The following is a 24,152-nucleotide window of genomic DNA, read 5'->3' as shown; positions in this document are numbered from 1 at the left end:
GGTTGTACTAACGAGGTCAAACAATAGGTCACGTTTTAATAAACATTTTAAAACAAATCGTATTAATTGTATTAAAACATAATAACACAATATATTCATAGACCATGAAATTAGCCATTTTTTACAGTGAAAAAAATACAATATATTCATAATAAAGTTGAGTTCTTATCTATACTGTAGCACGTTTAAAGCTTGGGACTCGCTGTTTGTAGCTTGGTGTTGTTTACATTATCGTCAGCATATTTTAAGTGATTGGAAGCTGAAATTACTTTTTTTTTTTTTAAATTTTCTTATACCAGAACAGTATTGGTGAGCAATAATCAGTTTGTTTGAAAACCGCAGGCTTTAATCACTGATAATAGGTGCACAGGCGGTAATGCCGTGAGTTCAAGCACCAATGGGGGAAAATAAGGTCCCGCACAGTGCAAATAAATCACCTGGATGTCAAATTATAGTGTGGATGCTTTACAAGCAGAACTGCATTTAAAAATATAAAATCAATTTATACAAAGTCTCACAACTCTAGAGAAAATTATCCATATTGAATGCGACAACGCTATTTGTTCTGCTTTAATAAAGTGTTTAATCATGTATTTATACACATTTTTAGACCATGAAATTAGCCATTTTTTACAGTGAAAAAAATACAGCCCTACTTACAATGGCTGAAATTAACAAAAAGGACACTAAACAATTGAAACAACATGGAACTAGATGTTGGTTAGATCAGGACGGGAACAAGATGAGAAAATAAACTCCATGTATCAAACTTGCCTGTGGGTTCGAGGGTAAATGGTATGTGCATGCATAGAAAAGCAGTGCAATTCATTATATTATAAGAAGTGTTTTTTACACATTGTTCTCCATGTGGGGGATGACCGAGAGGTCCATTTTTAGTACGGAACCCCTTCAAAAAAAGTTATGACAAAAAAATGTTATTTGTCTAGGTCAGGGGTCTCCAACCCTGATCCTGGAGAACTACTGTGGCTGCTGGTTTTCATTTTAGCCAATCTCAGTTATTTAATTGAACCAATTATTGGCTTAATTAGTTAAGATTATCAGATGTTCCAGATCTTTAGCCACTGATGATGTAACCTGCAGGATAGGGGCTCTCCAGGACCAAGGTTGGAGACCCCTGGTCTAGGTCATCCCCAGATAGACAAGTGAGGTCAAAGAACCTAAAAATTGGCATTTTTACCACCTTCTCACAGTTCTTTTGCACAAGACGCCTTCCTTAACCATTTTCTCAATTACAGTGCTCTGTGTATCATAAACCAAAAAACAGGAAACACCTCCCCAGAATGTGGTCCACTTGAGCTAGAATGACCTCAAGATGAATACAATTAGTATCATTTTAAAGCTTGTTTAAAAACTGGTGATGAAAACTAATTTTTGTTTCCAACCAGATTATAAAAAAATAATCATAAACATTTCACCAGACAGTGTCTAATATGGGTTACACATTACACACTGAAAACATGCTTTGTATTGCAAATAATTTACAAAATGATATTTCATTGATGCGTTATGTGAATAGTCTTCCAAGGTTTCCTTATTTGTGGGCCATGAGTTATATACAGTAAAAAAAATATTTGCATGTTGTAGAAGAGGTTAGTATTCAGGCTTTATTATTTTCACATTACTGACCACCTGTTCCCAATCTTGGAGAGCAACAGCTATTAAAAAATGGGGACATATGGCGATTACAGGATGTGTTGTAGGCAACAGTGTATTTGAATCATCAAATGTGTGATATCAGTCATGATAAGATGCTTGTATTTCAGAGACATGTGCATGTTTCTCCCCTCACCTTTAAATGACATTCACAGCCAAAAATATTCATTTAGTCTACAGAGAAAATTAACTCTCCGCTGTTTTTTTTTTTTTTTATCAATGTAAATTAATTTACATAAATGTGCTTCTCTTTACTATTTCCTACACAACATAATTGTACATGAAATATTGGCATATAATTATAAACGTGACTGTCGTCATAAATAATGAAGTGGAAAACGAAAACAACACATACAGCACCTGTGCCAAGACTAACCAAACTGGTCATTTAAAAAATACCGTAATTCGCTTGCTTAAATAAAAAGTTTGAAACACACACACTTCTGTAATATATATATATATATATATATATATATATATATATATATATATATATATATATATAATTACAGAAGTGTGTTCTTTGATTACAACAGATGAAATTTAAAATCTAAATTACATTTGGTCTACTCACCTGTCCTCGCAATCTTTACACTTTAAAATTACGTTGACAACTTTACAAAATATCTCCTCTGCCATGGCAATTTTAATTTAATACAACTTTCAGCATAAGGCCTACACTCTCGGTGATGTGGAGTTATTTCGGACTTGCATTCCCTTTCATCTGTGCAGTTTTCAGAAAGGCATACGCGCTGCACCGGCTCTCAGGTAAGTGTGTATTTCCTTTCTGTTGTTTATGCGGATGAAAAAATCGTGGGTTTAAAACAACAACGTTCTTGTACAAATTATACTTTTTAAATTAATTCATACTTTTTCTATTACGTTTGCCCTGTTATTCAATTTCCATTGCTGTGTTACTCCACATTTTTCCCAAAGGGAGTGTTTAGCGCTGTTCTCCAACAACTTCTTCCTGTCCGTGTGAATTATCCCTCTTCAGTGGTTCCTATGGATTCGCGCCCCAGTCCCGCCCGCACAAGCACCTGCAATACTTCCCAGGTAGTTTGTCTAATTTGTAGGGTTAGATTTTGCTACTGTGCTGCAAGTAAAATAAACATTTTAATTATATAGTAATTTACCATTAATGCACTCATAGAAATAAGGTCTGTGAAATGTACGTCGGTGACTTGTAGAAGAGAAACTGAAACTTAAATGTATGAAATAATTTCCCACGTGTGGTTGTGTGGTGAAAGTGTCGGGTTTACAGTGCATAGTAGTGTCTTAATAAAGGTGAGCTTTATGTGCACCTGGTAACTGGGAGTCTACTGCAGTACACTCATTTCAGTTTGGAAGAAAACAAATACTAGTAGCCCATCATAATTTACTACTGTACCTCCCATTGTCCCATCTGAGGTGTATGTAGGGTACATTCCAATTGTACTAATCTAAGGCCTACTGAAAGTCTAAATTATGGAGCTGCTGAAATATCATTTAATGTCAGAAACAGGGTAATAATAATTGTTGTATTGGTACAGATATTGTAAATGTTTCATTTTTACCACGTGCGTTCAATGTGTTTCGGTATAAAAGTTTGAAGAAACAAAAAAAGCAATAGCTGTCATATTTAATACGTGTTACATGTGGTATTGAGTGTACCTCATTGTGATAAAAAAAAATGACTACTGTTGTAATTTCTTAGTATATCTTTATTATTATTATTATTATTATTATTTATTTCTTAGCAGACGCCCTTATCCAGGGCGACTTACAATCGTAAGCAAATACATTTCAGGTGTTACAATACAATACAATAAGAGCAAGAAATACAATAAATAAATATTTTAAATATATATAAAACATAACCAAGTGAGTACTGGTATGTTTCATTTTAACTTGCATTCAAATAAAATGTTACCAGTACAAGTATAGGAAAAGAATGCAGTGTTTCATACCACAACAGAGAGTGGATGTTAAAATTGAACTAAAGGTGTGTTATGCAAATATTTACCTGCAGACTAATTTACAGTTATTGACAGACCATTTCTATATGTGTTTCCCAGGGTCATGACACTGACTAGTAGATAACTGGAAACACTGTTTCCCAAAGCAACTGTTTAACAGTTGTTATAGTTACCAGTACACTGTTTATTTGAGCTTTCTGAACTCCAAGATGAATTTCTTGGATAAGACCTCAACTGTTCCTGTTACAAAGCAGCTTCTTCTAAAATTATTTTAAATTGTACATAGGTAAGCTCCTGTGGTTTCATTATGACTAGAAAACCTACTTTAGAATTTAAATCATTGAAATACACAATTCATTTAAAATTATACTTATGTAATCTTGGGAATTCTTTGTCCAGTTGTGATTTGTGTGGGCATTATTTTGGCGGTTTATTAAGAATATCATAAAGGTGACAAAAATGAAACTAAACCGCTGCAACTAAAGTGTATGCAGAGTTCAATGTTGTATTTGTGGGAACAGTTAATGAACATAGACAGTTTAGCAACTCGATATTGCTCATATGCTAAACAAAGAAGTAAATTATGTTGTAATAAAAAAAGATGGTAAAATAAAGCACATTGTCAAGTTTACTGGCAAAACAGATGATTTAAATAACTAAATATGACAATATTTGACATTTGAAATCTGCTCCAATCACCTTCCACCTTATTGTTGTGGTATCTCTGTGTTTGACACCTTAAAATAACAAAGAAGTACTACAAATGAATCCTTCCTTCAAAACAAGGTGCTTATGTTTAGCCCCAATATGAGGACAGAAAAGCAGCACATAAAACATTCACTACCTGCTGGGATTTAGTTGGTTGCTTGTTTTGGAACTTGGGTTGCATTTTTGTTACGGCGCAGCTGTCATTATAGCAGCTTTTACAATGTAGCCAATAACAAAACAAACAGTGATGTCAGCATCTTTATAGTCACAAAGTTATCATAAGATAGGGCCATATTGCAGTTCATTAAAATATAATCCTAGGGCTTGGTTCCTGTACCCTGTTTAGGTTTAGAATTATTTATTTTTTTGCAAGATACCGCTGTGCTACAGTAGTTTCATTGTAATTGTACATAATGGCTTATTTCAGTATGTGTATTTCTGACCGTCAAAAAAATAACAATATGAAGATGGTTTAGTGCAGTAAATAATAAGCACACACACAACCAAGGCATGCAATGAATTCCCAATTCATAAATGGCTAGGGAAGGTAGCTGTCATTCTTCTTGAGTAATAAGGCTGCTCTGGGGAGAGAAAAGTAACAGAAGGAGTATTGGGAATTGAATTGAACATAAAAATGCTAAGGTAGTGGTGCAAGTAAAACCCCATATAATTAGGGGAAAAGCAGTCAAGACGAAATCTTTAACAGTAAAAATACAATCACATTGTGAAGTTCAATTCAATTGAATTGCCATTGGCTTACTACAAGTTGACAACAGCATGTTGTAGGAGCAATTAATTTAAGTAAAATGTAATTTAAAAACTAAATATAATAAAGTCCTTGTAGTTCCTACTGTACTGGATACCTTACCCAAAGGACAATTCATATACACAGATCATTATAAAAAATTACACAAAAAACATGGCAGGGTCTTCTTTCTTTTTTCCAAAAGCCATTCATTCCTCTATCTGTGGTTTTAGGCAATCCTTTCAGGACATCATAGTTGACAACTCAGTGATACCTTGGTGGTATAGCAGGGGACTGTTTCTGAAGTAAAACGAACATACATCATTGTTAGCCTTTTATAGAAAATCTTATATGTCTTATATTTGAAGCAGTGACTGTGCTTGTTAAATTGTACAACAAGGCTGTGATGCCAACAGACTGACTCAATAATGAACTTGAGGCCTCCGAGTCACTTTCTTATTAAAGGGCCTGTTTACTGAGCTTTTATAACCCTGTGCCAGGTTAAATATAGATATACACATTTCCCATGGATAAGATACAGGTGCCCCATTTTATAAGCCACAATATTAGGAAATATAACGATGAGAGAGTAAACACTAACCCGAATTCTTTTTCATTCGTATGTGTTAGCTTTTACCTGTATATATTGATTGCAGCAGTTAGGTACTAAATTGGGCCAACCTACCAAAAAGTCGAGGAGACCTCCACCTATAACCCTGATCCCTCCAGAGACCTTCCAACATCTTGTCCCCATTCCCAGGTGTAGGTCCAGTTCATAACACTGTGCCTTACAATCCATTGATTGAGCATGTAAAGGTTATATGACAGTTGTACATGACTATGTCAGACTGCCAGAAATGCATTTCTTTCTTGGTGGGACCGGATACCAAGAATACAACAATATCTGTTGACACAGAAAGGTCAGGCACTGGTTTGAAGGCCAACACTGTCGAATCTGAAGCCTTATAGGATGAATGTATCCTGTATTGGATCTCAAAGTATTTCAGAGGAAATGTCTACATCTCCAGAAAGCTTTGCTGATTTAAGCAGTCTGTTTGATGGGAGGTAGAGGTTATGGAGACTAGCTGTGGGAAGCCATTACTAACCCTGAACTAAGACCATCTACAGTCATATACAGAGGGGGCCACAGAGAGCATTTTCTGAAATAAACCATAATTTGGCCATAAGAGGTATCAATGGAAAATGAGTATAATCTTCATGGAGGAAATACTTTTTTGTAACAGTGTCCCCTTGATGTTTTGCCTGGAAATGCACATATAAAAGGCAGCTGATCCCCTACAACCACTCAGCAAGGGTTTCTCCCTGCTGTGGTTCAACTGCTACTTCAATGTGATTCCTTTTTTGCTTAGATAAGGGTTAGGAGAGCACAATTATGTTGGAATGTGTATTTGTCTCTTGTGATGTGAATGTGGGTGCGTTCATGTACAACCATTGCTCCTTGCTGAAAAACATTTGTTACTGATGGACAGAAAAAAAAATGACAGTTTGACAAGGGTAATCGTCAAAGTGAAGAGTGAGAGAGTGATGGTTAAAGACTAAGCACCATGTGGCTCCCCAGAAAAATCCCTGGGTCAATAAACCTGTTTTTTGGGGTTTTTTAACCAATGTCATTTTCCTACCAGTCCACCCCTCTAACCCCAAAATCTGTGATCAATGTGATCAATACTGTACCAAAGGTAAAATAAATCATGCTCTTACCTATGTATCATTCATGTTGTTTAGTTTTGAATTATTAATTTGTTTCTGCTTTTCATTACATCCTTGAAACTTATTTTTAAAAGTTTGAGCTCAGCATGCTTCATAGCAGTATCTTCTCAACTAAATACCATCAAAGCATGCTTCTATTAAGTTCCCCCATAAGGGCTTTCTGCATCATCAATGTGAAACTAAAAGAAAGAGGGTGAGACTAATTTGGTTAAGAGTCTCACCTTCAACACCAGTGCAAGCTTTCCTGTAATGGAAAAAAAAAAAACATCTGACTTACTGCATCATGTTAGCAGCAGCAATTAATTCATCTAGCCTATCACATGTGTAAAAGGCAAGACTAGTAATCAAATTAGTCTCAGTCTCTTATCTTTAGTCTTACATTGCAGACGCAAAAAGACCTGATGAGGAATGATGCAGAAGCATGATTTAATAGTCTTTAATAGAGAATATATTGCTATGAACCATGCTAAGCTCAAAATTAGTATCACGGATCTAATGAAAAACAGAAGCAATAAAAGAACAAATGATAAGGCACCAGCATTAGTGAGTTAAATTATATTATACAGTACTATAGCACTTAAAAGTAACAATAATGTGCACTACATGAGTTTTAGGACATTCAGTATTTTGGAGAAAATATTGCAATAGAAGTTGATATTCTTATAGTTATGTGTAGTTATTTGGAATAGCATAAGAATGCACAGAATTACACAAATGTACCTCTGTCCCTCAGTGACTCAACGTATGCTTGAATAAACTCCTTTTCAAGCTCCTTCTCACTGCCGTGATCTTTCATTGACTCCGTTTGTTCCGTCTCATCCTCACGATGCTTATCAAATAATTTTATAAATCTGCAAGATGAAATACTTTTAGAGAGGAGTCCTAAATACAGTAGTTACTTTCTAATAAAGTATGAAGAAACCACAGAGGTTGTACCCCATGCTGTTTTTACTGAAGTGTATTAGTATTACTTAAACTATTGAAAATTAAGATACAATCTCCAACAGTTTTAGGGTACTAAAATTAATCTGTACTACAAGAACTACACCACAATTTTGTTTGTCTGAACATCAAAAAAAGACTAAATATTATAAAAAGGCTGAACATGATCATCTATGTTTCTATATGTTGCTAGACACAGTAAACATGTCCTGGTATGGTTTTAATGTTCTAAACTGGGTAGAAGAAACCATTTACTTTATGTAAGACTTTTCAATTTCAATACATAGAGAGCATTGTCAAACATAACCAGAGAACTAAGATGAAACCTGATGTATTGAAAAACAGATTTAATAGAGACTGACAAACTTGAATGACTACCAGACAGGTGGTAATTTAAAGACTTGTTTCCGACTCTCTAACACCCTGTCTCTCCGAGTTGAGAGAGTGGAATTAGACACCACCTACTGTGATAGTTGTGGGTCTGTAATAAACTGCTAAAGCAAGCAGTACTTATTGTATAGCTGAAAATGCTCATAAAATGAAGATGACTGATATAAGACTGTATGTGGGATGTAATTTCCCGTGAAAAGTCTTTTTTAATATTTTTAACCATACAGTATTTTTGAAAAAGCCTGACCTCTCTGAGGTTAATGGATTGACAGTAGTCATTTGATCATGGTAAAACAATGACCTTTCTGGTAGAATACTGGTTAACAGTTAAGCGTATAAACAAGCAGGGTAACTAACCTGTCATATTAGGAGGTCCTGTATTTAATGATTGAAAACATTACAAGAAACTTTTTTGGTTTAACTTAAATACTGTACAATGGGGTCAATTCATGTAAAATAAACAGTAGCGGATCTGAATACTGAAAGTTAACACAGGGATATTTGTGTTCTGTACCATGAATTAAGTCTTGTGTATATAGGTCTGTAAAATAATGTATAAGTTCAGGTAGGATCCATCCTCTTTTAACACCAATAGATCACGGTGCTGATTAAACTGATTTCGGTTTTTAAAAAGCTGTTATTTTCTGTTTTTCTTCATTATTTAAGTAGTCCAAAAATGACATAAACCGTACAGTATTTGTTTTCCTTCTGCAATGTATTTGTAGTTGGTTGTCTTGGAAACTTTTAGAGGTGGGTAGCAAAATGTGTATATACCAACATATTTCATATCTTTGATTAGCCAAGTCAAATCACAATGTTACTTCCAAAAGAAGGATAAGCCACTAAACCAGAAGCCAATACACTCTTTAGAGGAATGTATTTATAGCAAATTAAATATTTTACTGTTTGAATGATGACAGGTATATATGATTTATTGGTCAGAAATAAAGTAACACATCCCTAGAATACATAGTTCTAACAACAGATTAAATTAACCTTGGTGTAAAGAAAATGTTATAGCCTTTTATTTTATTTTACCTTAATAGCAGTTTATCTCAATAACTCGGCCCTAAAGCAAGTGTAATCAAAATTAGATACATGTAAAAATGCTGGTGTGACATACAGACAGAGACACCTCAACATATCCCCACAGTAATTAATTCCACAGGGCTTGAGATGTTTGGTTAGATGTTCCTATAATAGTATGGCTGAGTGCCTTGATAGTGTTCTAGTGAGCTTTAGAATCTGAGGCACAGTGGGGTCCATCAAAATATGACAGTGCTTGAATAGGTTTTTCTTGTAATGCTAGAATAGGCTGGTTCTGCTTTAATAGAATTGTAGGTCACAGCATATTACTTTAATATGGTCAAAGTGTCTAAGAAAAAAGTATTCTGCTGATCAGAGATAATTGCCGGTAATAGTGCCAACATTTGCTGCAATTTGCTCATTTTAATTTGAATTAAAAACTGGTCAAACCAGCAGCGTCAAAATTCGTGCCAGCAGAATGTAAAACATGAATGCCTAAAATATTCTAATTGTTATTAGACATAGATGTCTTTCTGTACTGTGTATTAAAAAAACTGTGAAACAATGGTCTTACTTACTTAATACTGGGACTGCTACAGATGGCTGTTGGCATTTTAACCATGCGTTCTCCACTTACTACAATCATACTGAGCTTTGTTAGGTTACACAGAGCTTGAGGAAGATACGTCATTGGGTTCTTTTGAAGGAACAAGGATTGTACTTCTTCCAACCTAGAGAGATATTAGTACAGACGTGTGAGTTTAAATGCAGAGTACCCAATAGATAAAAAAAAAAAAAGAAGTTTACATATTAAGCCTCTGCTGGTTCATGTAGAGGTTTTCTGTAAAATGTTTTTGTTTTTTTTTTGTTTACTGTTAACAAAAATGCCATTTGAAAAAAAATATGAAAAAACATTTTATGGGTCATCAGTTCTCTAGTGTTTATGAAATATCTACTTAATTTAAAATAACTCATTTTGGCCTCATTACATAAATAATTAAGTACAAATATTTATAAATATGTATAAATGAAAACAAAAAATGCTATGAACTACCATATACTACAATCCCAGCAACATGCTTTTACTGCTATTCATCAGTTTAGAAAAGAAAAATCCTTAAATATTATGAAGTAGTACATTTCAAAACACCGGCCCATTTTCCTCAAGAAGCTTTCGGCAGAAAGGATGGAGAAGGAAAGAGTCATAGTTTCAGTTACCTGTCAATATCTTGAGGCAGTTCTTTCAGGTCATTGTTACTGACATCCAGCCACTGCAGGCTTGACATGCGGAGAACACAGATGGGTATACTGCTGAATTTGTTTGCTGATATGTCCAGGTATAGGAGCTGTTTCAGATTACTAAGCTGAAATGTCACCACAAATCAGTGTTACAGATATTGTTAATAAATGTGTACTGCTTACAAATATACATTCATGAACATACAAAACTTTAGCAAACACTCTGCGACTTCTATGAGTCTCTCTACATGTTAATGAGGCCTCTTATGTACTACTGTATATTTTGATGCACATCAGATCACAATTTGTTTTGCTATCTCTGTCCCCATGCCCTTGGTCATTAATCAATTTTGGTCAGCTTGCTGGCTACCACTTGATCTGTAACCTTTTGTCCTCTCAACGTCATATTAAGTCTTCACGGTTTTGTGTTATTAACACTCCCATAGTTCATGTGTGCTCGCCATGACTTTATGCCTTGTTTTTGAACACAGAAGTTAAACATTACAGAAAAATCAGTAGTCAAACGTTAGTTAACATTTGTGTTTCTCTTTCCTGGGTAATTAATGTGTCACAATAAATTAAATATAATATTGTTCTCTTTAAGGAATACTGTATACTCTTTGAATGTGCATAATATTTATGTTTTAAACTGTTTATTATCCTAGGAGATTAGTTCTTATTCATTACTTCATTGTAAAAATGTTGTTTACTCAGAGAAAGCCCCAAAAGTAAAATATGCTTTTATTAAAAATGCCACACATCCATGTGTGCAGAATCATGCTAAATACTTTATTAAAGTTAAAATAAATAGGGTGACAAAAATAAATCTTGCTCTCACCTATGTATTATTCATATTATTTAGTTTCGAATTATTGATTTGTTTCTGCTTTTCATTGCATCCTTGAAACTTTAAAAAAAAAAAAAACATTTGAGCTCAGCATGCTTCAAACAGTATTTTCACAACTAAATCCTATCAAAGCATGCTTCTATTAAGTTTCCCCACAAGGACTTTTGGCATCATCAATGTGAGACTAAAAGAAAAAGGGTGAGACTAATCTGATTACTAGTCTCACTCTCAACACCTGTGCAAGCTTTCCTGTAATGAGGGGAAAAAAAACATCTGTCTTAATACATCTCGTTAGCAGCAGCAATGAACTCAGCTATCACAAAGCAATTGTCTTTTGTCAAGGGAAGCTTGTACAGGTGTAGAAGGTGAGACTAATAATCAAATTAGTCTCAGTCTCTTACCTTTAGTTGTAAATTACCATTAACGAGCACATATAATGATAATAAACAGATAAAAACATAATTTTACGTACATTCCGAGGGTATAAAGTACAGCATTCCTGATATTTTTACTTTTTTACTTTTTAATTTTATGTTATGTGACAGTTTAATGGACTGATATTTTCACTAAAAGTTAATTTCTTCAATTGAGTGGAAGGACACTATGGTACAGTATGGGTGTATATTTCAGCCATTGTTTTTTTTTTTATGTTTACATAAAACATTTAATGATAAGCTGTGTTTGCTTTGGTATATATTAAGAACCACTTCCCAGGAAAAGCCTATTGATAATAATGTACAGACTCAGTACAGAAAGATTATTGTAATCGGACATTGAAATTCCAACCAGGTAAGTTTGTCCAATTGTCAGAATTTTTCTTAAAAACAAACAAACAAAAAAGCAGCTGAAGTCAATGCAGTTATTTAACGAAGTCCACAGTTGGTGCCGCTTATAACAGACACGATGCAACAAGCGAAACTGCTGCGATGCGACAAAATGAGTAGAACCTTTACTTTTAATAAGTATCTTTCACACCACAGGCGACACCACAGGCAGCGCGGGAACGACACTGGAGTGACGCAAATTAAATAGGATTGAATCCTATTTTTTACGATTTGTCGTGCAACAACTAGGGAATTAACCAATCAGACAACAGCTTCAATGCACGTGGTCCAAAAGAGTGAAGCAGTCTCCAGAATGATGGCAGAGGAAATAATACCTGCCCTTGAAAAAGTTCCCAGAGCTTATGACAAAGGTCATTGCAATTATAAAAATACAGATTTAAAAGACAATATATGGGAGTCCATTTCAAAGAAACTGGATAAGCCTGGCATGTATGATTTATTGCCATATATGTTGAAATACCATCAGAGAAGGCACTCATAATTTCCACATCATGTTGACGAATATGTAACAGTCTTGATTATAGTTTTGTCCACAGCAATTTTTAATAATTGTATAGATCTGGCAGTTTTCAAACATGTCGTATCACCTCTGTAACCTGGCATACCTTCTGAAAAGCTGCTATTTAAAATATTCATATTTTAATGATTTCCCTCAAGACGGTTGTTAATGCATTAACTTCATTTGAAAACTCAGCTAAAACACAAACATGTATCATCAAAATCCTGTATCTGGGTTGCTTCACTTTGTGTGGAATATCTTTACTGGTATGTATTTAAAAAATAAATAGCTGTTTTTGCCATTATTAGTCATAGATTTATTGAATATTGAATATCTGAAAAGTTAACGTTATCAGACATTACCAAAATTCTGTTTATTGTGCTTAGCTCTGTCTGCTATTCTTATTTATTCCCATTTTAACTTTTTGTTTTTGTTTTTAGATAATGAGCAACCAGTGGAAAAGCTGTGTTGAATCCCCTGAATAAAAATATTAGCATGATGAATTCAAAGACTGACATGCCAGAGTAACAGATTTGTAGTATATCTTTTTACTGCCCCCTATTGTACCATTTTGGTAATAAGAAAATATTCTAAAAGGGAACAAAAACAAAGAGTTATGAGTGACTATCAATTTACCACAGTTCATGTTCTAGTGGTTATATTGCTTTCATTCCAAAATGTAACCAATTTAATTATAATCCAAGGTATGTAAAAATGTTCACCATTCTGAGTATAAATTTGACCATTTAAACCTGATTTTGTGAAGGTTATTTCAGATAGTGCTGAACAACAACAAAAAACAAGTCTGCTTACTGTAATACCACTTTAAATCCTTTACTACAAAATAAATGTCTGCTTAGTCTAACCTCATTTCAAGACGTTAACTTACAATTTTACATTTTTGCTGATGGGGGGGTGGGGGGGTTGTGTGTTTTTTCTTTGTATGCATGTTCACCAAAGTTAGAGTGGCCCATGCCACACATTGTAGGTGTGGACAAATCAGAACCTGAAGCTAGCTTTGCCCAGGTTGGTTGAGAGACACAGACTTATGGGGATGCAAGGAGGCTGTGTGGTCCAGTGGTTAAAGAAAAAAAGGGCTTGTAACCACGAGGTCCCCGGGTTCAAATCCCACCTCACCCACTGACTCACTGTGTGACCCTGAGCAAGTCACTTTACCTCCTTGTGCTCCGTCTTTAGGGTGAGACGTCATTGTATGTGACTCTGCAGCTGATGCATAGTTCACACACCCTAGTCTCTGTAAGTCGCCTTGGATAAAGGCGTCTGCTAAGTAAACAAATATTACTGCAAGAAAGGACACCAAAGTAATGCAGGACAGACATGTTAGCTCTGCACAATGCACAGATAAAAATGCAGCTAACAGTTAACCTCTGTGTTCTGATTGTGTTTGAGAAAAAAGCCATGAAAAAGGTCTCACTTATTTACAACAGATAGCTCTGTGCTGCATTCAGTTGCTCAAGATTCTCACAAATCCATGTGAAAGCCACTGTAGTCTGTTTAATGGGGCGTTGCACTGCTGCATAGTCATTCAGATCTGTCCATGAATATTAAAAGCTATCTATTGTATTCAGTTTGTTGTGCTTAACGCTTCTTATACAAGGCTGGTGTGGAGCAGACATGTTCAGGTCCATTCAGAAATAGTAATCTCAAATCAGTAATACAGATTAGAGATGTAGTATACAGCCCTGCTCTGTATAAGGTAAATACAGTACTTAATGCCTGAGTAATAAGGCTGTGCATGGTATCAGAAGAGCTGAGGGTTTCTTGGGAAAGTATGGGAGATGGATTAGCTTTAGGTGGAATTTGGAAATGCTGGTTGAGAAAAAAAAAACGACACGCAGCATTGCAGTAACAGCTCTGCATTTCAACAGCCAGTGTAAAGCAGCTAACGAGTTCATGGCTTCAATTGGTTTACCTGTCTGCCAAGCTTACAAAAATCCTTTGTGGAGTCACGTGTGTACAACATATGAAAAGTACAGGATTGAACAGTGCATTCAAAGGTGCAGATATGGCAATAGCCTGAACTGGTCCAAACCATGAATTTCCTTGCCTTTGTGTCTCAACTGTATTCTGTGCTATTATGCAATTGATCTGAAGGTATATTTTAATGATTCACCTGTGATTCATGAACAATTATCACAAATAATCAACCCTGTAGCATAACTCACTGTCACTGAAAACAACTTGAAAATATAACACTGAAAGACACCAATGTCTGTTACCTCGAATGGTAGTTCCCAGAGGTCCAGGTTTTCAGTTAATTCCAGCTTTTCCAGATTTTCACAGTTTCCAAGTTCAGGTGGGATACTGGAGAGCTTATTATAGCTTAGGTTCAGTTCCTTAAGGTTCCTCAGTTTACCTACAGTATTAGAAAGACAGTAACCATCACCAACAAGGTATTATGGAGAAAACTGTATTGCATATTTAACTAGAAGTTTTGTGTATATCCCGCTAAGGAAGAATATGTTTGCTCGAGGAAATTGCTTGTGTAGCTATAAAAGGGTTTGAATGCACTACTTAGTATCAAGTTGGCCCTGACTTTGCTGAAGGGTCAATGAGGGTCTGCGCTGCATCACATCTTGCTCTAGATTTGGCCAGTTCCCACAGATCACCAGGGAGTGGTTTGCTTTTGATCCTAAGGTGGTCCCATGTGTCTAGGGTGGTACATGTCCAGGACCTGTGTCTTTTGTGACCATCATCATTTCTAACTATTGCTCCATCCTGCAGCAGCCATGTAGGCATACCATGTACTGTAGGCTGGTATCCTGGATGGAGACGTATGTAACTCTTTCCACCCTTATCAACTGGCCCTGTAGAAAAGTTGACTGCACTGACTGCCGTCCACAGATCCTGGGCCTAATCAATCCACTCCAAGGTGTTGCTGTTATGCCCTGAAGAATGTGTCCACATTCTCAGATTGAATATTTTACAAAACAAACTTGTGGCATGAATACAGGCCCAGGTAAATATAAAAGCTAAAAAATAAAATGAATTGAAGAAAATACATCCTGCTATGTTGCGAGCCTGGGATGTGTGCGGACTGTTAACAAACACGTTTCCAGGACACATTTATCTGGCTTCTGATACACACACTGATTGTCCCTTGTTTGAGCCAGTGTGGGGCCTCAGTCTATTCCTTTATTTGCTGCCAATTTTAGCAGCTGCCATTGGCAATGTGGCACTGACTGCTAAACCTCTGTCAAATTCAAGTAATGTGATGTATTACAAAAATAACTACTGCACTTGTCAAGTAATAAAAGTATAACTACAAGATATTTTATTTTGTTTGTTTGTGATTAATCTGTTTTTGTCTGGTGCCTTTATGGAATTCCCAAAAGGAAAGGAAATGATTTGCCCTTTTTTAAAATTGGGTTTGGAACACTATTATCCATTCCCCTTATTTAAAATGAAACATAACAAATCCTCAAAACAATAAAAGCCACGGCTTTTCTTATAAAAAGTAAACAGTTTCAAATCACAATGTAATGCCTCTGTTGTTTATTTATTTATTTATTGCCTTTTCCTTACAGCCTAGTTTTTCATTTCCTCATTCCTAAATATCACATGGCTTTTCTGTTGGTTCCATCTGCTCTGTACAAACTTTATAAAGAGCTGAAAGGCTCTTGCTCTTTTTTAGGAATGTGAAAAATCAAGGCTGAACTGAGCTCTGAAACTCCAAATGATTGCATACACCACAGTTATGGTTCAAACCTTGAAGATATTAATTCTTATACTTTAAAAATTCAATGCATCATTGGTTTCATGCCTTATAATGATTTATAAAACATGCTGAATATGTTTCAGCCGTTTAATCGATAGTGCAGATTGCACAACTATGAATTTGGGGATTTCCATGAGAATTAATAATTATTTCTTCATTCTTATTTTTTCCATTGGACTGCTTTGTTCAGGTTATGTTGAAAAAGAACGTTCCTTTTCATTAAGTGGTCCTGCTTTTTCTTTTCATTGAGATACTTTCACCCAAAGTCTGATTAGCACAGATGACAGTACTTGTACTGACAAACAAGCTGTGACATGTGCCAGATTTCTGCAACCTTTCTCTTCTCCTGAACAGCAAGGTGGCCAAGAAAATATTGATAGAGGAATGGGATTGCTGTCCTAAATAGTACATTCTGAGATACACAGTGTAGTTTATTATATATGTCATGACATGCTTTCAATGAATGGATTGCTTTTTCCCTAGATAAACCATAGTCATAAACCAAGTAACACATATACAGTATGTTGGATATCCCAAGGACTTTTTCGACCTGAAAAAAGAAACAAGGAATTTCCATCCTGTTTATTTCAAGATCACAAGATAATTGATCCCAGGATCAATCTATCCATTTCTCTAAATGGATAGATACCTAAATGTAGAAGTTCAAGTAATAATGAATTTACCTATCTCTGCCAGGAGCTCCTTGATGCCATTTCTGGATAGTTGCAGTACTCTCAGATCCTGAAACAACTCAGTATACTTAGGAAGTTCCTGTATGCTGGTTCTGCTTATGTGCCATTCTCTGAGGTAAGTCATTTCTTTGATTGAATCAGGGAGTTCCTAAAATTGAAAAGTAATCTTGTTCTGGAAAAAAATCTTTCAGATAATATGCATTTGTTTTATTTGCTATATTCCAGTTTGCTCTGAGATAGAAGCTTTTTTTTTTTTTTAGACAAACCAAGAAACCATGTAGACTGAGTAAATTACTCTAAACAAACAAAAAATATATTGTAGCAATCTCGGTTAACGCAGGCAGGCGCATCACACAGGGCGAGGCAATCCACACACAGGCGGAGGGCGGGTGTGAACCCGGGACCTCTCGCACTAAAGAATAGTGCCGATACCACTGTACAAAAGAGCCGGCTCCCTTGCAAGGAGTGTATATCGGGATTATGTCCCAGAGCGTGATTATGTCACCTACCAGCCCTGTTGCTGCCTTCCACCATGCACACTACAATATTTTACATGGATGAACATTTATACTGACACCCAAAAGTTATTCATTAAAAACAACTACAGGTTTCTGTGGGACTGCATTTCAAATGTAGGCCTGTAGGCCTCAATATGGTAAGGGAGGATGACTAAAAGCTTGCCTTTACCACTTTGCTTCGCAGGTGGTGTAAGCTTCAAATCTACAATACTGAAAAAAGACTAACATATTAAATACCTTCCATTGTTCTCCATTTAGCTCATAAATAAATGTTTTTTCATCAATATCAATCTCAATTCCTGAATCCAGGGAGGAGCGTCCTTCTGACAGCAAATTCTTTTCACTACTGTGGTAAAGTTTGAAATCTGTTGCCACGTTCTCCAAGTTTAGCTGATTTGATTTTTCACGGAGCCTCTTCCTGTGTTCTAACCTGCGACTCCATTCTTGATTCAACCTGGAAACAGAAAATGTTTCTTCAATTGAAGTTACTGTATGTACTTTTACCAGAATTTACATTCATGCAGATGAAATGTAACATATACAGTATTTCCTTTCTTAAGGTAGCACTGTTGACACATGGAAATATGGTGCTTTATTGCAGGAGCAGAGCAGAGCTTGGACAGTTTTAATAAAATATTAATTCTTGTATGTATGGTTTTAGATATAAATATGTTTGCTACATATTTATATCTAATGGAATGATTTCACGCATTCTAAATATGGTTGAACTAGAGGGATATAATCCCTGATATGTGCCCTCAGAATCTTTGTAACCGCATCAGAAAACAAACAAGATCACTCCATCAGCTATTAACAAAATGTAGTTTTAAAGTAAATTTAAACCTTTTTAATAAGTAAATTGAGGAATGGCTAAATCAAAACATCGCTGTAAGTAGTATAGAGAGAAGTACTGTTGGACAAACTGAGCCGGTTCTTTCTTCAAGCTCTTCCAAAGGTCACGCTGCTTCTGCTGTCCAAGTACTAGGCAACTTTCCCGGAAGCATTTTTAATAACTGCTCGATATCTGGAAATATTCAAATCATTTACCAAGGAAAAGACTTTTCCCGATCTTTGTCCTCAGTTTATTTTCACAGAAACATTTTTAATAACTGCACAAAAAAATAAATAAATAATAATAATAAAAAAAAAAAATAAATAATAATAATAATAATAATAATAATAATAATAGTTAAACTGCATTCCCAAACACATCTTCTTTTATCTACAGCGGAATCCATTCTGTCCTCATAAGAGCTGGATTTGCTGTTTTAGACCTGTAATAAAATGTGCATTTATCAGTTTCCAACTGTACCGTTCAGTTGGCACCGATGTGTGTAAATGACACATGGCAGAGGTCCATGGATAATAGAGGGTATATGTAAGCAATAAGACCCAACACACAGAGCATTACTAGCAATTATTACATCCAATGTTACAGCACAATTAATTCACTTTATTTTATTTTAACTGCATTTCGTTACAAATAAAACTGGTGGAGTGATATTGTTTGATTATAGGTATCTCTGGCCCCATTACCCAAATGGTCCATGATACCTGGTAATGCCCTCTGTCGGGTCTTATAGCTTACTTATGCTTCAATGGAAAGATTCTCTGCACTCTGATTGGCTGAGCTAGAGAGATATAATCCCTAGTATATGCCCTTAGACTATTTGTAACTGCATCACAAACTGTGTTGGGTCTTAGTGCTTACATATACCACGCAAGACACCATCTGCAAGCGGTCTTTACAGACAGGTGGTCTTTATACTGTGGCTCCCTGTGGAATCTGCATAATTATCACATACTGCACTGATTCATGCTGACATTTTTAACACTTGCTAAATACTCAATGAGCCAATAACAGCAACAGCTGACGCTAGGCCAAGTGCAAGGTGGTGTAATGTGGGTAAATAGAGAGTTATGTCACTGTGAGAGCATTGTAGTTTTTAATCTGCACTGTGGTGTCATTCCTAACTCAAATGAGTAAAGCTAGGACATACATTTCCCCGCAGAAACTATACTGACTTTAATGCCCCTAACCTACGAGGTTGTTTTTATTGTATAATTATTCCTGTATTTTTTTTGTAAGCTGCATTATCAGGCAATGGAATCTCCTTAACCTGGTGGGGTGATGTGTGAGTGTGTTATTATAAACACTAAGTAGAAGGGATTTTATTAGTTAGCAAGAATTATTGTGCCTGTAGCAGGGAAGGAGCTAGCCCTGCACATAGTTAGTGAGGCAGGGCAGCAAAGCCTTGCACATAATAAAAGGGGAAGGGCAAAGCCCTGCTGATTTAAATGTCTTGTGTTTCTTATTATTTTAAAGGGAATGTGTTTTGTTTATTTTAGCACAGGAGAAATGTATTGTATGATTTAAATGCATTTTTGTGTTTTATTTAAAATATTATGATTTGTTATTGTTTGGCAGCATAGATGGGGAAGCCCCATCCCACAAAGCTCATGTAGAATGTGACCATCTCCGAAATGGATTAATTTAGTGTTAATTCAGAGATGGTCACACGTATAAAACAGAGATGCCAAGGTTTGGCTTTCCTTAAGAGTGAGATTTACAGCCCCAGAGTGAGATTCAAGGTCAAAGAGTGAGACTTTCCAGGTGTGGTGTTAGGTCATTGCTTAAGACAAGGACTCTCGTCTTTGATCCTTGGCAACATCCAATAGTCCAGGTTTTTAATCTAACCAGCACTTAATAGTTTATTTTAAAATGTACACTGCTTAATATTGCGCTTTTCACCCGAGTGCACGCCTGTGTGTTCTCTGTCAGCTTCCGTGTCTGTTCTGGGTACGTCATCACTCACTCGGGCTACCCTGTCACAGTGCCATAGAAATCATATACGATCTATAACAACCTCTCAATGGTCTTTATATAGACGTTCTTTTTACCCTAGAATTATCACACATGTCCTGAGCCAAATAGATATTTTCTTACTCAATACTGACTACTCCAGTAAGCTAATTGACGGTAACAGTGGACTAAGTGTAGGTTTAAATTCTACACACTTTCTGGGTTATTATTTCCAGAGCAAAGCCTTTAGATTATAAATGTATTATTACACCGTGTAACAATTTTTTTATTATTTTTTTTTTGGTTCCTGGGTAGTAAGTGTTATTTCTTAATTGCTTATGCCTCAAAAGTATAGAAAATGGCTATTATTCCCCACAAACTTTGCTTTTGTGACCAGGACAGTGATATTTTGAAATTTACCTATTTTCCAGAACATTCCAGATAGATTCAGTGCTGAGTAAACTTGGAGTAACTTCTAGAATTTTCTAGAACTTTCCAGTAATATAAATAGTAGTATAAATACAGGGGCCTTAAGCCCACCAGTTCAGTTTAGTTCCAGCTGCCTAAGTGGATACATATCAAGACCTTGCTGGACGCCTTGAAGTATGATGAGTACGGCTGGGAGGTCATAGGAGACTTCAAAATGGTGGCATTCCTGATTAACAACATTACACTTACATAGTGCCTTTCACGGTCAAGACCATCCCAAAGGGCTTAACAATAAACACTGGAGACTGGTTAAAACAATCACATTGAAAAAAAGAGAAAGATTGCAGCGAGGGATGTCAGCTGCAATTCGAAGTTATTATTCTTGATACTGGAACTTTTGTTTCTTAACGATCTAAACAGTGAGATGTAAAATGTAAAAGCCTGATTTTTTGCATGGACCCTCTGGACCTCGTGGTTTCAGGTTTACAGTACATTGTGAAAGAGCAGTATTGGAATAGGCATTACAAAGTTTGTGTTATACTCTCAGTTGTGGCCAGGGGGTCAGTGTTCCAGGATTTGGCAAAAATCGGAACACTTGAAATGCTATCACCCATTCGACTGCAGTTGATGAGGTTTTAAAACAACACAAACAGACAGGATATGTTGCTGATAACAAGTAGAAGCAATAATGGCAGCGGTGGCATACGAAATCGCTGGCTATCAGTTTTAATTGCTTTAAAAAAAAAAGTCAGCTGTCATAAATTGATATCGTTTTGAACATGCTGTGCACTACGTTAAAGCAAGTGCAAAGTCCAGTTTTGAGTGAGGAATATATTAGAAGATACTACTGATTTAACTGCTTCTTCCTGCAACTGTTTTTTTCTTGCTAACTTTATAACATTAATGTTAGCAGTGTCTGCTCTTAAGATCAGGTTGCAATCTTACTTTGCTAATGCACTTTTCTCCTGCCGTTCCCGTTCCTTCCTTTGTTGTTTTTTGTGTTTCCTTATTCGGCCCTCCCAGATGCCCTGTATGAGTGACAGGTCGTACACCACTATTGCTGGGCTCATACTTACATTCAACACGAGCTTATCTGTAAAACAGTTACCATGCAAAGAAAAAAAGACAACAAAATGATTCCAAGCTTGCATTTTAAAGACCTACTCAGAAGCTTTAGACAAGATCTTCCAAAACAGTTAGATTTATTTTCTTTTGCTTCAAAGGTGTTTCAGACAACCTTCAACATTTGAGACACTAAAATAAAGGTCATTATTATAAAATAAATAAAGAATGTACAGTATGTCCACATAACACAAAATGATCCGTACCATGTCAGTACCTACTAGTTTTCACTTTCAAGTAGCACCAATCACTGTCAACATTCATTGCAGCTGTCTGTATTATTTTGTCACATTATAATATTAAGATAAAATACAAGACTTATTATCACCTAAAAATGGCTGGTATACTGCCCATCTTTATGCACCATAACTCATGCCACATAATAACTGATTCCAATAATAATAATAATAGTATAGCATTAAACATATTAGCCAGACCCCCATCCTAACCAGCTACACATAGTTGACAGTGTACCACTTCTTATAAACTATATTCTTGCAAATCCACAATAAAGATTAAACAAAAGGAAACCGCCAAACAGTTCTACTTACCAACTGTTTATAATGCGAGGCTACACATACGTTTGACAGAAAGTTGTTTACAGCAGCACATAACATGTTTAACCTGGTGAGTCAGGGTTGTTCATTTTCCCAATGTGACTAGCCTCTCGGGTGATTTAATATTCTATTCTTGGAAACTGATAATATGATTCCTGTCGTAGTAGTCGCCAGTTCAACAGGGTTGGTATTTAAACCATGTGAGTGAACACAGTGTAGCCTCTAATAGGCAGTAAAAACATCCTGTCTGTGTGTGATGAAATGAATCAATTAACCAATCAATCAGTCAATAGATAATCAGACATCCATACTGTGTAACCTGATATCTACTGTAATACTAAAGAAAAAAGACTGACAAAGATTTTTTTTTTTTGCAGATTTGAGGAGTTTACTGATTTGATTCTGATTTCTGACCGTGCGCACCAAGCACCATGGGCACCAAGCACCGTATGCACCGAGGCACCAAAATACCAAGGGCTGAGCGTGCACCGAGGTACCGAAGCACTGGGGGGCAGCTAAAGCAGCGGTGCCTGCCCTGACCGTGTGTAGGCACAGGACAAACCAGGGAGACACACAGGCTAAAGCCATGGTGGGCGAATAGAAAAACAACAGGGGAGAACACTCAGTAGGCGGGATCGAGGACGTCACCCCATGAAGGGGCCTGTCGGCAGCCCTGATATAAAGAGCTCAGTGAATACCTGCCAATAGGAGGAAAATCCCATAAGAAATGTTTTGGTGGTCGACTTCGAATTGAAAGTGAACAGTTTAATGTTTACACTGGGCTACTTTACATTATTGTTGGTAAAGTTTGTTAATTGAATGACTATTCTGATATTTCTAGTATTTCTACCCATGCTGCCTTGTTGTTTAGTATTTTGTATTCCTTTCAGTCATGCTAAAGCAACACAGATGCTTTAACATTTAAAGACAGGCGTCCCTTGTCCCTCAAGCATTGGGTTTAATGTACTGGCATCAAATTATGTTTAAAATCAACACCATTAGTAATTGCTGGGAACAGTATGACTTTCAGTTTGCATGACCTCAACATTTAAAGGTTACAACACTGTAAATGTCAGCTTTCCTGCTGGGAACAGCACATTACTAATCTTTTATTTTACTTTATATTATTACCAAACATGGCCGTGTTTTACAGTGGTCATTTATTGTGACTGAAATGTGTCATTTGACAGCTGTGCCCTACAACTTGTCTGTGTTGCCCTTCCTTTCATACCGTAGCCAAATCTTGAAGCTGCCTGGAATTCTTTCTGGTGTATTCTGTCCATTCACTGTTGGTATATAGGGTCACAAAGCAATGTCACTTCTAGGTAGCACAAACCTGCTTATGTTTGTAATCTAATATGGATTTTTTTCTTGTAAAATGTTATTATTGTTGCTAGTAGTACTAGTATTTTTAGTAGAAGTAGTAGTTACTGTAGAACTTCATTTAATGGTTGTTATACAGTAGTGTGCAAATTTATTAGAACACCGCATTGCTTCTGTTGTTTTGATTTGTTGTGCATATGAAATTAGTAAGAGAAAAGGAACACATAGCCACAAATGATAAAATGTATGAGACATTTTAAAAGTTGTTTAAGATGTCTTAATTAAAGCATAAAGTGCTGTAATATTTTCACGTGAGTGTTTCACTGATTACTGACCGAAAATTGGAATTCTCACACCCTGAGGTTTTC

At 35.9% G+C, this 24,152-nt stretch overlaps 2 protein-coding genes and 1 long non-coding RNA gene across 5 annotated transcripts in view; 1 reads left to right on the top strand and 2 right to left on the bottom strand.

Moving 5' to 3' along the window:
• Positions 1–2,688, bottom strand: part of LOC117409072 (spindle assembly abnormal protein 6 homolog) — a 22,276-nt gene extending 19,588 nt beyond the window's left edge. For 2 of the 3 annotated variants that reach the window (XM_034014667.3, XM_034920070.2), the window contains exon 1: positions 2,249–2,688. In XM_034014667.3, coding sequence (XP_033870558.3) covers positions 2,249–2,313 — 65 coding nt within the window. In that variant the 5' untranslated portion in view covers positions 2,314–2,688. The remainder of the gene's footprint in view (positions 1–2,248) is intronic. The other variant, XM_034014666.3, reaches the window with a different exon arrangement.
• LOC131698687 (uncharacterized) lies at positions 2,637–24,152 on the top strand. Its single transcript, XR_009307714.1, has 3 exons — positions 2,637–2,730; positions 17,037–17,147; positions 22,839–24,152. It is a non-coding gene; the product is annotated as an uncharacterized LOC131698687 (long non-coding RNA).
• lrrc2 (leucine rich repeat containing 2) lies at positions 3,353–22,562 on the bottom strand. Its single transcript, XM_058991932.1, has 9 exons — positions 22,456–22,562; positions 21,728–21,875; positions 17,788–18,004; positions 17,024–17,180; positions 14,842–14,978; positions 10,390–10,535; positions 9,750–9,902; positions 7,534–7,664; positions 3,353–5,385 (listed from the first exon to the last, which is right to left on the bottom strand). The coding sequence occupies exons 2-9, from the start codon at positions 21,850–21,852 to the stop codon at positions 5,336–5,338; spliced, it is 1,116 nt and encodes a 371-aa protein (XP_058847915.1). The 5' UTR covers positions 21,853–21,875; positions 22,456–22,562; the 3' UTR covers positions 3,353–5,335.

This window comes from Acipenser ruthenus, chromosome 2 (assembly GCF_902713425.1).
Source record: "Acipenser ruthenus chromosome 2, fAciRut3.2 maternal haplotype, whole genome shotgun sequence".
Classification (NCBI taxonomy): domain Eukaryota; kingdom Metazoa; phylum Chordata; class Actinopteri; order Acipenseriformes; family Acipenseridae; genus Acipenser; species Acipenser ruthenus.
Note: the sequence above shows the minus strand (reverse complement) of the source record. Positions and strands in the feature narration are given on the sequence as shown.

Bases quoted from the DNA above. Each gene is read 5' to 3' on its own strand.
- lrrc2 (XM_058991932.1), bottom strand. From the start codon at position 21,852: ATGAGCCCAGCAATAGTGGTGTACGACCTGTCACTCATACAGGGCATC. The intron at 18,005-21,727 runs GTAAGATTGCAA...TTCTGTTTCCAG, and splicing joins GAGAAAAGTGCATTAGCAAA to GTTGAATCAAGAATGGAGTC. The intron at 10,536-14,841 runs GTAACAGACATT...GTGACATTTCAG, and splicing joins TCTGGGAACTACCATTCGAG to CTTAGTAATCTGAAACAGCT.